This window comes from Embiotoca jacksoni, unplaced genomic scaffold, assembly GCF_022577435.1.
Source record: "Embiotoca jacksoni isolate LCO1_2020_lvr unplaced genomic scaffold, fEmbJac1.0.p SCAF_7, whole genome shotgun sequence".
Lineage (NCBI taxonomy): Eukaryota > Metazoa > Chordata > Actinopteri > Embiotocidae > Embiotoca > Embiotoca jacksoni.
Genome location: NW_027185425.1, coordinates 1,175,387 through 1,189,606, shown reverse-complemented (window position 1 = coordinate 1,189,606; position 14,220 = coordinate 1,175,387). Strand labels below are relative to the sequence as shown.

General features: G+C 42.7%; 1 protein-coding gene across 3 annotated transcripts in view; it reads left to right on the top strand.

Moving 5' to 3' along the window:
• LOC138215026 (uncharacterized) overlaps window positions 1–14,220 on the top strand; it is a 29,931-nt gene that overhangs the window by 14,362 nt on the left and 1,349 nt on the right. The window contains exons 18-42 of one of the 3 annotated variants that reach the window (XM_069176954.1): window positions 117–320; window positions 457–583; window positions 1,463–1,533; window positions 1,807–1,899; window positions 2,657–2,892; window positions 3,181–3,361; window positions 3,863–4,057; window positions 4,236–4,386; window positions 4,591–4,706; window positions 5,274–5,399; window positions 5,537–5,684; window positions 5,778–5,950; window positions 6,202–6,337; window positions 6,603–6,692; window positions 6,853–6,890; window positions 7,585–7,702; window positions 7,893–7,999; window positions 8,315–8,501; window positions 9,525–9,836; window positions 10,491–10,642; window positions 10,841–10,955; window positions 11,039–11,287; window positions 11,409–11,526; window positions 12,784–12,953; window positions 13,172–13,231. In XM_069176954.1, the coding sequence (XP_069033055.1) occupies window positions 117–320; window positions 457–583; window positions 1,463–1,533; window positions 1,807–1,899; window positions 2,657–2,892; window positions 3,181–3,361; window positions 3,863–4,057; window positions 4,236–4,386; window positions 4,591–4,706; window positions 5,274–5,399; window positions 5,537–5,684; window positions 5,778–5,950; window positions 6,202–6,337; window positions 6,603–6,692; window positions 6,853–6,890; window positions 7,585–7,702; window positions 7,893–7,999; window positions 8,315–8,501; window positions 9,525–9,836; window positions 10,491–10,642; window positions 10,841–10,955; window positions 11,039–11,287; window positions 11,409–11,526; window positions 12,784–12,953; window positions 13,172–13,224 (3,666 nt within the window). In that variant the 3' untranslated portion in view covers window positions 13,225–13,231. Of the gene's footprint in view, window positions 1–116; window positions 321–456; window positions 584–1,462; window positions 1,534–1,806; window positions 1,900–2,656; window positions 2,893–3,180; window positions 3,362–3,862; window positions 4,058–4,235; window positions 4,387–4,590; window positions 4,707–5,273; window positions 5,400–5,536; window positions 5,685–5,777; window positions 5,951–6,201; window positions 6,338–6,602; window positions 6,693–6,852; window positions 6,891–7,584; window positions 7,703–7,892; window positions 8,000–8,314; window positions 8,502–9,524; window positions 9,837–10,490; window positions 10,643–10,840; window positions 10,956–11,038; window positions 11,288–11,408; window positions 11,527–12,783; window positions 14,105–14,220 lie in introns of those variants that run through there. The other 2 variants (XM_069176953.1, XM_069176952.1) reach the window with 2 other exon arrangements.

The following is a 14,220-nucleotide window of genomic DNA, read 5'->3' as shown; positions in this document are numbered from 1 at the left end:
TACAACTCCTAGTTTGATGTGATGTTCACCGGACAAGACTGAACGAAAATGTAAATCTGTCGTTTTTGTCTGATCTTGCACCATTTACAGGACGTTTTTCTTCTTTTCGTCCTCAGTGCAAACTCAAGACGACCCGGGACGACGTGGTTCACGGATTTTGCAGCAACTCCTGCCTCGTCCTCTTCCACCGAGTCAACAACCTGCCGCTGTTCACCTGCGACGTCTGCGGCCGCGTCTGCCTCCACGAACGACTCGTGCCCAAGATGGAGGACGGCAGTAAGAACATCTGCGGCGACGAATGTCTGGTCAAGTTCAAAGAGGTGCGGAAGTGACGGTCTGAGCAGTTAAAACACCTGTAAAAAAAAAATTAACTGGCACGTCGTCAGCTTCAGCGTCGCTGTTAAAGCCGCGTGGAGTCGACCTCTCACTTTATCAGACTTTGTTTTATTTCTGCAGACGGTGGAGACGCGTCAGCTTTGCCCGACGTGTCTGACGTCGCATCTGATGTCCGACATGGTTGAAAGTAAAACCGGCGACGGCAGGTTGAACTTCTTCTGCAGCAACAGATGCATGACGGCGTCAGGTACGCTGTCAGTCATATTCTCACTTCCCAGCGACGGTCACTTTCTACTCGTTCTGAATTAGACGCTAAACGTGAGTTTTAACAGCAGCTCACAAACATTTATTCACTGAAAGCAGAATCTTCATCATGTTCATTTCTCTTTGTGGAAAAACAACGTATAAAAGCTCATTTTGCATCTTATCTATATTATTATATTATTATATATTGGTATGATGACCAAATATCACGGTATGCCATATTTTACAATCTTCATTAAAAAAAAAAAAATTCAATTGAACAAACGCTTTACCATGAACCACAAAAACCACATGACGTGATGTGATCACGTGACCACATACATGTGATGGTGCAAATATAAAACATGTTTTTTGTCCGTCGTAAACGGTTTTGGAACATTTTCATGGTGTAATGTGTGAAGCTCATTTAGATTCCATGTGAACACTTTTCCACATATTTTCCCCACGTGGTGAACATGTGTCATACATAAATAAAATACATTAATGTAAAAGCATTATTGTTCGAGATGGAGCTCTTTTGAACCGTTTCAACGAATAATTATCTACTTTCATTATGGATTAATTTGCTGGATTTTTTTTTCTCCAATTAATTGATTGATTGTTTGGTTTGAAAAACATCTGAAAATAATGATATATATGTGCATACGTGTGTGTGGTGCCCAGTGTTGAGTCTTACAGGCAGTAGAGGAGATGAATCTCAGTTCGTTGCATTTTTTTTCAATACTTGTACATAGTATGGTAACCATCAGTTTTTCATACAACAGTATGCTTCTGCAACCCCAAAACATTATTGACCCTTTGGCTTTAAGATATTCGTCTTTTACACTCATGAGCGTTACTCATTCATTCCATGTTTTTATAGAGACGGACGTCTCGTCATCGGAAGAGAAGGACATTAAGGAAGTGAAACCACCGCTGCTAAATTTGGACTGCGTAAGTATTATGTTTAGAAATGTCTTCTTATTATGGAGGTTGTGACCGTCATGCTTGTGATGACTGTGATGATGACGACTGATGAGTAATACAGTAACAACAGGAAGTCGGACAGCTGCAGTTTCTCTCCTCAAGGTTGATTTTAATGAATCACAAAATGAGAACAAATATTATTTACTTTACTGTCTTTTATGTCCCATATCAGCTACAATAATCACAATCTGAGTTGTAAACATCACAAAGCTGATATTCATCTCCGTTCGTCTCTTTAAGATAAAAGAGGAGCCCGTCGATGAAGAGTACAGCCAGAGTCTCCCGGCCTCCGTGTCTCCTCGGGACATCAAGGACGAGCCGAACGTGACGAAGGTAGAAATGTTCAGGAAGAGCTGATGAACAGTCAGCAAAAAGCAGAACAACGAGACACACGTATGAGACCATGTTTGAGCGAAGTGAAGGAAGAATTCGGATCCTTTAACCAACGAAGAGTAATAATACAGTAATGTAAAGATACGGATTACAAATCATTGAAGGGGAAGTAAAACATATTTATTCTTGTGGATTAAATGTATTTATTTATTTTGAGGATTATAAACTACTCATGTATGCCCTTTTGTGTTGTTTTGCTTAATGATTTTTTTTTCTTAATTTCTTGAATTGTTTAATATGGGCTAATTCTAGTCTAAAAATAATTCTAGTCTATTTGATTTGTTTTGATCCTTCCTCCACTTTTGTTGTGTATAAATGCAGCTTTCACCTGTTCAGCATCGACTCCGTAACACGGATGTCACTTTAATGTGAATATTTTCTGCTCCTCCCTGATAATAAGATGAATATCTCTTGGTTGTTTGCTCTTGTTTGGCACGAATTGAGACACTTCGGGAAACACCGGTTGACATTTTTCACCGTTTTCTGTCATTTTTAAAGGCGTAAAAAAACAACAACAACCACCCTTTACACACTCGCCGATGAACTATTGTGTATGAATATATGTGATGATTTGTAGTGCTGAGAAAAACAACAGACGAGACACAGCAGTAGACATTTTAAACGAAATCTCATGCAGGGTTTGCTGAACATCGAAGCCTCTTGACATCCACACATCATCTCACTACTCTGGTTTCAGCAGGAGGACTTGAAGATCGGCTCCGTCTTGCCCTTGACGGGAGAATCCGAATCCTCACGGCCGACTCTCACCCAGAGGGATTTACTGGCTGCCTGCTCCAACTGCAAAAAGCTCCTGATGGACAGGGAGACTGTTTTTCAGAGGAAAGGCCACGCTGATATATTCTGCGCCACTTCCTGCCTTCTGAAGTTCTACCAGATGAAAACCGTGAAGAAGACGTGCCACTTCTGTCTCCAGTGAGTCTCTGCTCCTTCCTGTCTGTGTATCATCATTCCTCCACTGATTATTAATCAAACGGGAAATCAACGGGTAACAATCTTCATTTTCAAGTCATTTATTCAGAAGAAATCCCAGCTGTTGATTTGCCTTTTGTGTCTGGTTTTATGTCACGTTAAACTGAATCTCTCTGGATTTTTCAGTCCTTTAGGTTTTAAACTTTGTCCACAGACAGATAATAACCGACATCCTTCAGCTCACCTCGGCTCCATCTAAACTGATCTCCTCCTCCGTCCTGGTTCTCTCAGAGTAATAACGCGACCTCAGGACGCCCTGCGGGCCCCGCCGGATGATGACGGGACGAAAAGGGATTTCTGCAGTCGGACGTGCATGTCCTCCTTCAACTACAAGACCATCAAGTCCACCAAGATACCCATCGTGCTGCTGCCTTCACACTCACAGTGCAGCATGTGCTGCCGATACTGCATCGTAAGAGACGAGGGAACAGTTTCACCAATATTTAGTCAGATTTCTTTGTATGAAACCTGCAGTGCTGAACCTTTGTCTCCTCCTTCTGCCAGTGAGAGTAATTACACAATCAGAATTTCATCGACTTGGTCCCTTAACATTTATAAAGTCAAAAAAAGCTACTCAATCCAATTACTTTAAGCATGCTACATTTTTAAGCATGCCAAAAGGCTCCGCCCACTGAGCATGCTCAGTAAGAACTCATCCAGCCAGAGATTTATCTGATGGTGATCTGTTTAATCAGCATCGTGAGCTCATCTGACCTTGAATGTAACTGATGTTCGTTTATATTTAAAAGGTTTCAAATGGAATAACACTGTTTCCTCTAACAATAACCTAAACTAATGTTTAATTTGTTGCTTTATTTGTTAACATTACATGTGAAACTCAACACAAAATCCTCAAATCGCTGCCCCTTGTTCTGCAGGTTTATATGAACTGAATTCGTTTGTCCTCCCGCAGAGCAAACACGAGCTCGTACAGCAGGACGTCGTCCACAAGATCTGCAGCGATCCGTGTTTCCTCCGATTCTGCAGCATCAACAAACTCTCCGTGTGTCTGAACTGTCGCTGCAGCAGCAAAACGCCGCTCACGCTGAAGATGGAGAGCGGCAGCAAGACGCTCTGCGGTGCAGAGTGTCTCGCTCAGTTCAGGCAGGTTTGTGCGCAAGATTCGTACATTTTTTGTGAAACTTGTTTTTAAGGTGATAAAAATCAAATTACAGCCAATAAATGAGGAATCCTTGACGAGTGTCTTCCTGCTCTACAGGATCAGGAAACCGCCTGCATGTATATTTCTTTGGTGTCTTTTTAATTTGCTTTTTATGACCTGGCAGAAAAACCAAACAGTGCAGCCGTGCGCGATGTGCCGCGCCTCTAATCTCATATCGGACATGGTGGAAAGCAAAAGCGGTGACGACGTCGTGGAGCTCTTCTGCTCCAGCAGCTGTGTGATGGCGTCCAAGATCCAGGCGCTCAGTGCATCAGGTACGAGCCGATCATTTTATCAGCACAGCTGCTCTTCACTTTCTTTGGTTGTCACTGTTTCTCATTGAGTCCAGTGATTCTTAGTTTTACTTGTTGTAGATCGACAGGATGAATCGAACTGCAGCCCTCTGAGTTTGTACCTTAAATACTTGTGATGTTCGTCCTTCTGTTATTTTCTATCATGAACCCTCTTCTTCCCTTCAGGCGCTCCGTTGAACTGTGACCGCTGCGGTACGGTGACAGCACCCGCCTGTCATCTCGCCATGTCAGACGCCTCCATCAGAAACTTCTGCAGTCTCACGTGTGCCATGACTTTCAAGGTAATACATCAAGATCATTCTGCCTCATAACTTTAATATTTCATACAGTTTAATTTAGTTTTTTTTTTTAAACTTGATGAGAATTGGCATTTTAAAATTGTTTAATAAGGCCCATATGCCTGTAGTTCACGATAGATCTGGCTTTTTATTTTTCTGGGTTTTTAACCTTTTTTTCCCCTTTTTTTATTTCACATTTTTAACAGTGCATGAAGTCGTTCAGTGTTACTTTGTGTGTTACTGCACTTTTTTGTGTGAAATAAATGGCTCATAAATTTCAAAAATTTGGGTCGCAGCTTAATGATGAGGGAAAACTGTTGCTCCTGAGGCTCGACTTGTTGAGAGCCACTGCTCTTAAGGATGCGTGTGCAAAGCTAATAAATAGATTTATGCTATTAACACAAGTACACAAGCTTATTCTGTCTGTGTCAAAGTCTCAGTGTGGCGAGTGAGATGTGTTGAACTGAAGAGATGTTCCCCAAGATTTGAAAGGTTTTTAAGAATAATGTTTATGCAGAAGGTCCAAAACTTTGTATGCCTTTTTTTTAATTTTGCTTATCCGGTCCACAGGAGACCCAGAAACACGGGACCAGTCCCACTGCCTCCGACCAAACTTTCCACAGACCAGCGGAGAAACTGTCGTGCTCCCAGTGTCAACGTGTCATAAAAACCAGACCCAAAGTCATCCAGACAAAGGTGTGTTCGCTCTGTTTCTTTTCAAGATCCAGTTCATAAGAAATTAAAACAGTGAAGCCAAATGCTGATTCTTCTTTCTTTAATGTCTGCTGCTACTCTTAAGTTTGTTAAAAAAACGAGCCTGTGCATCTGTGCAGGAAAAGCTGTATTTGGTGTGCAGCCTCGCCTGTTCTCAGGAGTTTAGGAGGGTCAACACCGCGGGCACCTGCGAATACTGTAAGAACGAAAGGATCATCAGCCACGCGAAGCGGGTCGACGACAAACTCTGTTACTTCTGCAGCGACGGTGAGGAGACGCGGGAACGGCGTCCTGACGCGGGGGGGGGGTGGGGGTGTTCGCCTCGTCTTCGACTCACCGTCCTCTCTTCTGTCCTCTCAGGCTGCAAGATGCTCTTTCGTCACGAGCTGGCGAAGACGTGGGGAAAACACTGTCGCTCCTGCGCTCGCTGCCTCTCCGTCTCCAGGACGCTGGTGACGGCGGAGGTTGGAGGAGCAGACGAGGAGTTCTGCTCCGAAGACTGCAGCTCGAATTACAAACTGCTCCACAGCGATGTGAGTAGAGGTGGACGCAGGGAAGGCTGCTGGACTACTTCAATGATATTTAGTATCCAAAAGGCCTTCTGTGCCAAATTTTGCTTTTCAAACGTGAATATTTGGTGTTTTTTTTCAGCCTTCTACCATCTTAATACTTAATAGTACTTTTCAAGTTGAAGTTATCATGACCTCCGAGGAACTGAAGGGCTGATGCTGTGATGAAGTGTTCAGTGCTGACATCACCTTGTTTTTTTTCTTCCTGATCTCAGATGGCAGAGTGTGACGCCTGCGGCCGCACAGGGAAGCTGAAGCAGCGGCTTCCCCTGCTGGGAGAAGTCAAACACTTCTGCGACCTGAAATGTCTGCTTCACTTCTGCAACAGAAAGATCCACACGGTCGACAGAGGTACGCATCACTGCTGCTGCTGCTGCGTAATGAGTGAAGGGCATCTTCTTTTATCTTGTAAAGCTCAGAAAAGTTTGGATTTTATATCATTTATTTTCCCGTTGTAGCCATTTACTGAAATCTAGTAAAGCAAAACGTGGGGAAATGAACTAGAATTTGCTTCCTCGGCTCAGTTCGGTCGTTAATAAAGTGCCTTATGAGCAGTTTGGTTGCACCGCTGCCTCCTCGCTCTGTTTCCTGCTCACAGTCTCTTCACCTCCTGCAGCTGCTGCTGCGACGGAGTCCTCGCCTGTCATCGCCAGGGTCATCTCTCTGGCGAGGCGGTCCAGCGCCTCGGCGGGCTCTGCACCGCTCGGTACACACACACACAACCACACACACACACAACCCCACACACACACACACACACACAGACTATTATCCTTCCGGTTGGGTTAGGATGTTGTGTGTATTTTGGTTTAGTTGCTGCTTTAGATCCAGATTTGATCTTTTTCTTTCTCACTGTATCTCCTCAGGCTCCGTCGCTGACGTTCAGGCGAAGGTTGTCGGACATGTAAGTTTACAAAGACAAAGTCCTCCATATAGTTTTCATCAAAATGCTTCTTTTGAGTGGTTTGAAAAGTTATATTACAAATAAACTCCTGTTTACGTGCTTTAAAAGCAGCCCAGATGCAACCTTAATAACAACAACAACCTGATGTTTATATCTGAAGCTCACTCGCACTTCTTGCGTCTTTTAAATGTGTTTTACTTTATTCTATATTTTAACTATTTTATTAATGTTTTGTTCTGTTATGCATTTTACTTTTTTTTTTATTACATTTTAACATGTTTTTATGTTCTTTAATATTTAATGTCTGTGTATGAAACACTGCATGTGATTTTCTTGCTGTAAAGCACTTTGAGCAGCATTTCTTGTAGAAAAGGAGCCATACAAAAGGTTTTTCTCCCTTAAAGAGGAGTTTTTCCCTCCTTGCTTATGTGGGAATTGTTGAATTGTTGGGTTTCTCTGTATAATGTTTTAAAGTTCTGCTTTAAGGACTTTAATGTGTTAAGTGCCATGAAATATCCTGTTGTGATTTGGCACTATATAAATAAAATTGAATTGAATACAAAAAGTTTTTTATTATTATTATTATTACTACTACTATTATTATCTACATAGAGACATATATTCTTACACTTTTTGATGCTTGTTTTGGTTTTGAAGATGTTTATTTTTTTTTTATTGTGTGTCTTTTCTTCAGGTCGGTATTCAGACGCTGCCCCACGAAGTGAAGAATAAACCAGCGCTCTGCCCTCCGCTGGTTCACAACAAAGGAGTCTCCTGCACAGCACAGACTGTTGAAACAGAGACACAAACAGGTGAAACAAAGATCTGGACATTTTAAATGCTCAGCCGAGTTGACTTTGTCATGATGCGGTGACTTAAAGAAAGCGCACATATTTTTGGTGCAACATATCAACCAATAAACTATCATAGTTTCTCAGAAAAATGCCCAAATGCAGAATTAGTGTAGATGTTGATCCTTTTGTCTTTTTCTGTTGCTTAAAGACGATCCCGACCCCGACATCCTGCCCGTCCCGGTCCCGGTGTATCTCCCTTTACCCATGAACACGTACAGCCAGTACACACCGACACCTGTTGGTCTTCCTCTACCGGTACGGAAAACACCTCCGACTCCTCTTTGTGACCTCAAATCCAAATATCAACCTTCACACTGCCGGAAAAATGCCCTCAAATTTTCTTCGATGGGTCTCGAGGATGAAATCAGATAATCAGCACTTCAATGTTTTCTTTCTTCTCCCAGAAAAGAGCCTCACTCGTCTCGTCGTGATTCTTTATTTAAAACACTTCTGCCGCACAAACTTTCCGCTCTCTTTCTCTTCTTTTTGTTACATTAAATATGATGATCGATCAGTTATTTCAGACTTCAGATTGTTAAATCTGTCTCCTCCCAACTTTTGTTTCCACAGCTGCCGGTGCCGTCGATCCTCCCCGAGACGCCGGACGTTTCCGAGCCGACGGTGAAAGAGAAGACGCAACTGGACTCCAGACCTGAGATGGAGGCCGAGCAGGTCGACGGAAACGAGAGAGACGACGGGCACGAGGGCAGAGAGGGGACACGAGAAGAAGAAAGACAGGAAGCGCTGTCCCGTAAGGGTGAGAAATTATATGTATATATTATATGTTTGTATTTGGAGAAAAGCAACTCTTTATGTTTGTCTCAGCACTTCAGGCTGATTTGGAGTCGAGTGTCAACAAACATTTACGCACAGATGAAACGAAACATTATGACCACTCGCAGATAAAGTGAATAACACTGATTATCTTTTAATATTTACATTAAAGTCTGGGATCTAGGAAGTGAACAGTCAGTTCTTTAAGTCGTCGGTATCTCTTGAAGGCTTGTTTACAGGTTTCTCACTGCTCATGGAATTTCTGGAATATCATAGAATTATAAAAAGTCTTTCCCAGATATGGAAAGTCACAGGATTTTATCATTTTATTGAGCCAAGTCATGACACATCATGGAGTTTTGTTTGTAGCATGCTTATGTTCGAGTTGCCATTCATCAAGTATTTTTCTATATCGTCTTATTTAACGTGTTTCCTGAGTGGGTTTTATCTTCCTTCCTGCTCATCAACAACCACTTCAGTAAAGACATCGTTGTTGCTGTAGCTGCTAACGAAGGCAAACATGCAGGGAAATAAACATTTCAAGAGCTTTGGCTACAAAACGGTGACTTAAAAAAAAAGAAAAAGAAGCCAGATGTAAAGTTTGTAAAACTACTGTTGATCTATTAAAATCTGAGAGAGGAAGTCGTTCACAGCCAACAGTAAGAAGCACGCTGCCTCCATCACCGCTCTGCTGCAGCCCAGAGGACGAGAATCTTTAGTCGAGGGCAGCCTGACGACATTCATTCATTTTCTTCCCATTGAAGAGGAAATATTTTGCTCAGTTTGTTGTTTAAGCAGTTAGAAAAAAACTAAGTTTTGTACAAAAAACTAGCAAATGAATCTTTCCAACTGCTAGAATTAAAATAATGTGGCCCGATTTCGTCTAATCGGCACAAAGGTCACTGTTTTTCCCTCCTTTAGAGGTCATGGAAATTCAACTGTTCAGTCAGTAAAAGTCTCATCGGACTTCATTAGGAGTTGGTCTTGAACTTCTTGTTATTTTCAGACCCGTCCGGCGGCCACAGCAATGACTCGGACTCAGGCCATCGGCCCGCTTTCAACGTCCGGGAGGACGGCGGCCTCGGGTCACGTAGAGCCGCCCCCTCCGGCGGTCCTCGTCCCGAGCTCCCGCCTCCCGCTCCGAAGGGTGGTGAGCTGCAACATTTGTCCAAGAAACCTAAAGAGGAGACGTCTCACGGAGACTTTACGAAGGTCGCGTCGAGAAGTCACCGCAGGCTGAAGAGTCAGAGCGGAGTCGACACCTGGAAAAGATGGATCCACTGGAGAGAATCACAAACCCACCTCGGCCCGGTTTCCTGTAGGTGCTTCTGTCTTTGGTCAATTTTTGTTTTTGTTTTAACTCTTTCATTGTAAATAAAGTTTGGATTTTCTTTTAGGGAACAATCACAACCTGAGCTTCAAAGTTAACCCTTTCATGAGGAGTTACTGTGCTCCTGTTCAGATTTTTTTTTCCCTTCCTTTTTTTTTTTTTTAAACGTAACGATTTTAAATGGGTGTAAACCTTTTAAAGCGGGTCGTGACGAATAAATTAATACAAAATGTGAAATACTTACCGGCAAATATTTCACAATAAATTGTTTGTTCATACGCAGTTTTGGTTTCTGATTTATTTTAAATTAATTTTGTTGAATTATCTATAAAAATTATATATGCAGCTGTAAAATAAGTTGTTTTTTTGGTAAAAAATTGTGAATTTTACTGTATAAGTTGCTGAAAAACAAAAAATAACCTAACTTAACAAAAAAAAAAAACTTTTCATACAGGCAGCGATGCAAATTTGCGACAGTTGTTCAAAAGAAAAATGTAATAGATTTGTGGCAGCTCATTCTTCAGAAAAAAATATGGATTCAAAATGGCAAAAATATCTTTTTTAAATAGGCAGAGATGCTTTAACGTGTTTTCTTTGTTTTTTTGTACATCCTTCTTTCTCCTCACTCTTCGCGTCTGTCAGCACACGCGGTGACGTTGAAGGCGGATCTCCTTCGCTGCTCGGCGGCTGAACTGAGCGACGGCCTCTGCTGCTTCGTCAGCGAGGTGAGACGACCCGACGGGGAGCCGTACTCCCCCGACAGCCTCTTCTACCTCCTCCTCGGCATCCAACAGGTAAGATTCACACGCACACTGAAAGTGCAGTACCACTGAGGGCCACTAGGGGCTCCAAACACCAAGACGGGGGGGGGGGTGTAATTGGTGGGCTGCCGCATGTCATGAAATTGATAACTGATAATTATTAACTATTCTATTTCCTTGACATCTGCTTTCTATAAACGCTGTTTCTGGTTTTGGTTTGTTTCTCTGTAGTGTCTGTTTGACAACGGTCGGATGGAGAACATATTCAGTGATCCGATCTACGACAAGTTCTCCACCGAGTTCACCGAGATCCTGAAACGTTTCAAACCCTCGGTCACCGCCGGCGGTGAGTTCACAGTCCACGGTTTTTTTTAAAATCGATCTGTAGTCGTCGAGCAGATTTATCAGCCGCTCGCTGTCCCTCCGCAGGTTACATCCACTCCCGAGTGGAGGAGGACTTCCTGTGGGGCTGTAAACAGCTGGGGGCGTACTCCCCCATCGTCCTCCTCAACACGCTGCTCTTCTTCTGCTGCAAGTGCTTCGGCTTCACGGCGGTGGAGCAGCACCGCCAGCTGTCCTTCGCCCACGTCATGCTCTTCACCAAGACCAACCACAACAACACCAAGACCACCTTCCTGCGCTTCTACCCGCCCATATCTGTAACCGAGGTGGACTCAGGTACCGATGGAGATTACATACGTGCTACTTCCAAACCAAGACGTGATATAAAAAGTGACAACAGTCACGTCTGTTATTATGGAAGTCGTGTTTTTTTTAAATTTATTTGTGTGTTCTTCAGATACGAACGGCGTCCCGGCCAAGAAACGTAAGAAAAAGGATTTCCTGGAGATGATGGAGAACACGGAGAACCCGCTTCGCTGTCCGGTCAGAATCTACGAGTTCTACCTCTCCAAGTGGTGAGTCGCTCTCACCGTCTGAGGTTTTATTCATTTTGCGCTGAGTCATGTTTCTCTCTTTACTCTCTATTGTGTGAGTTATTCTCGTGGATAGAGAATTCAGTTCCAATATTTGTCGTCTTGTATTTTTCACGCTACACTGCACCCGTCCACACGTCGGCCAGCCAACATGCTTTTAAAAACACAGTCTCACCTCAGTTTCCATGTTTCTTATTTGTGCCTTTCTCACCTGTTTTATCGCATCCTTTAAACACATTTTCTTTCAATTCAACTTTATTCATATCTTCATATTTCACATTGCAAGGCGCTTAACACCGTTAGAAGTCCTTTACAACATTACACAGAGGGACCCAACAACTCAACACTTCCCATGTAAGCTGGGAGGAAAAACAAACTCGCCTTTAAGGGAGAAAAACCTCCGACAGAGGGAAGGAAAAACTCCTCCGACCGAACCCGGCTCAGAGGTGGGCGGAGCATCTGCCTCGAACCTGCAGTCGATCCAAAACACTGCAGCGTTTTGGATCAACCGCAGGCTTTTTAATGAATTAAGTGAAGTAATTTGGACAACATCACTTGTGTAACTAAGGATTATAACCATTATTTATTGCACCTATAATCAATATATTTTTATTATAAAAATGAGGGTGTGAAAGGTGTCTCCAGGAGTGATAAAGCTACAGAGAATAGCTGCAGTTTTATCGTGATTTTCAGCTCTGTTCAACCATTTCACTGCAACTTCACTGTTTTTAATTCGCTCAGCGTCACTTTGAGCTGCAGCAGGCGGAGAAAAAGCTCCAAACACTCCGACAGCACACGATCAGCTCGGCACCAAACCGCAGACGCACTTAGAGGCTAAAAAAAACCCCAACCCAGACATACAAAACACAAGACCTGAAATCAGATGTTTGTGGCTTTTACTGGCATGAAAGAAAATTCAGTCTGTATCTGATAAAACGAATCACACGAGATATTTTCTGGTTATCGGACTGTGGTAAACCCTGTCATCTAAACGATCTTTTTCCAAGGAAGTTGTTGTGTAACAAGTTTCCAAGTGTAGACACGAGGAAGAAGATAATTAAGATCATTTTTAAACGCTGACTAAAAAGTGCTCAGACAGCGACTAGAACGTAAAAGCAACTGCAGCAGTTTTGATTCGGCTGTCTGTCCTGTTTCAACACGTATTATACGAAGCATATTCATAAAATCTAAATGGGATGAGCTCAGGTTTATTGAAGTGTTTCCTCTCCTTCCATGTAGTTCCCAGGCGGTGAGGCAGCGCACCGACGTGTTCTACCTTCACCCGGACCGCGGCTGCGTTCCCAGCAGCCCCCTGTGGTTCTCGGCCACGCCGCTGGACGACGGCGCCATGGGAGCCATGATCGCACGAATCCTCGCCGTCCGAGAGCTGCAGGGGGACGACAGAGGAGGTACACGTACGGACCAACAGGCATCCGATGACTCGTCATTAACACCTGACGATGAGGACTTTGAATGATGAAGGCAGCCAGTGCACAAATAACTTCTTTTCTTCTTCTTTTTTTTTTTTTACTGCTGTTTTTGGAGGACTGCGTTTAATTTTTTTTTAAATTTTAAAATTTTTAATTTATTTAAACGTGTAAAATTGTGTAAAAACTCCATCCAACAGAAACAGCTGGAGACAACCTAAAGCACATCAGATGTTCAGCGCAACGCAGCTGACAGACAGGTACAGACTAACTGATGAACACTGTGGACCATTTAGGAGCAAAAAAAAAAAAGAAAAGACATATTTTTCCCTCAGCAGTTGGTGGAGACCAGAAACAGCTGAAAGGGAGTTTCATATTTCATATTTCATATTTCAAGTTGAATATCGGAGTTGCATTCACCACGTAGCCAGAAACACGACAACAAACGAATGATGAAGTTGCTCCATAACTGCTGGATGTGGAAATAGGCGGCTGTTGGCTAACGCGTTCACCACGGCGACCGTAGATCCACAACAAGACAAAACTCATGATCACTAAACCTCATTCATATTTTAAGAAAACTACAAATTATATCCAGCCAATAAACTGGCAGGTTTTCGAATGTCACGGACGAATTGTGAGATGTTTCCAAATCAAGTCGTCTTGAATCGTTGGTCTGAACTGTCCGTAACATTTCACCGTCCGAAGGAACGACGTGCCTTGAATTCTGGGAAGTTTGAAACACGGCTGACTGAGCAGCAGCCCGGAAAGATTTAAGGAGATTATACTGAAACTTACTTTGAGTAACATAAAACCTCGGCGCCGCACAGATGAGGAGCAGAGTTGAGACGATGTCTCGTTGCTCACGTCGCAACATTGTTAGCAAACCACAAATGATTAGATATGTGGGTTTGTTTTTGGTCATTTGGTGCCAAATTGTTCAGAGTTGGCCTGAAAGTTTTAAGGCTTAAAATGTCGGTCAGTATTTGTGTGAAACACGAGACGCCGGTCGAAAACCATCTCTTAAAAAGACCAACAAACTTTGTCACCTCTTTGTTTTTGTTTTGTTTTTGTCTCTTTCGAATCAGTGGAATATTATTTTCATTTTGAATAAATAAATATTGAAAAGTAAATCCTTGTTTTACCGTATCCCTCCACGATTTCACAGAATATCTTTGTGATTGTTTTGTGCTTGATTTCGCAGCTTTTTCCAAAAAGTTTTAAGCAATTTTATTGCATTAATTATCAA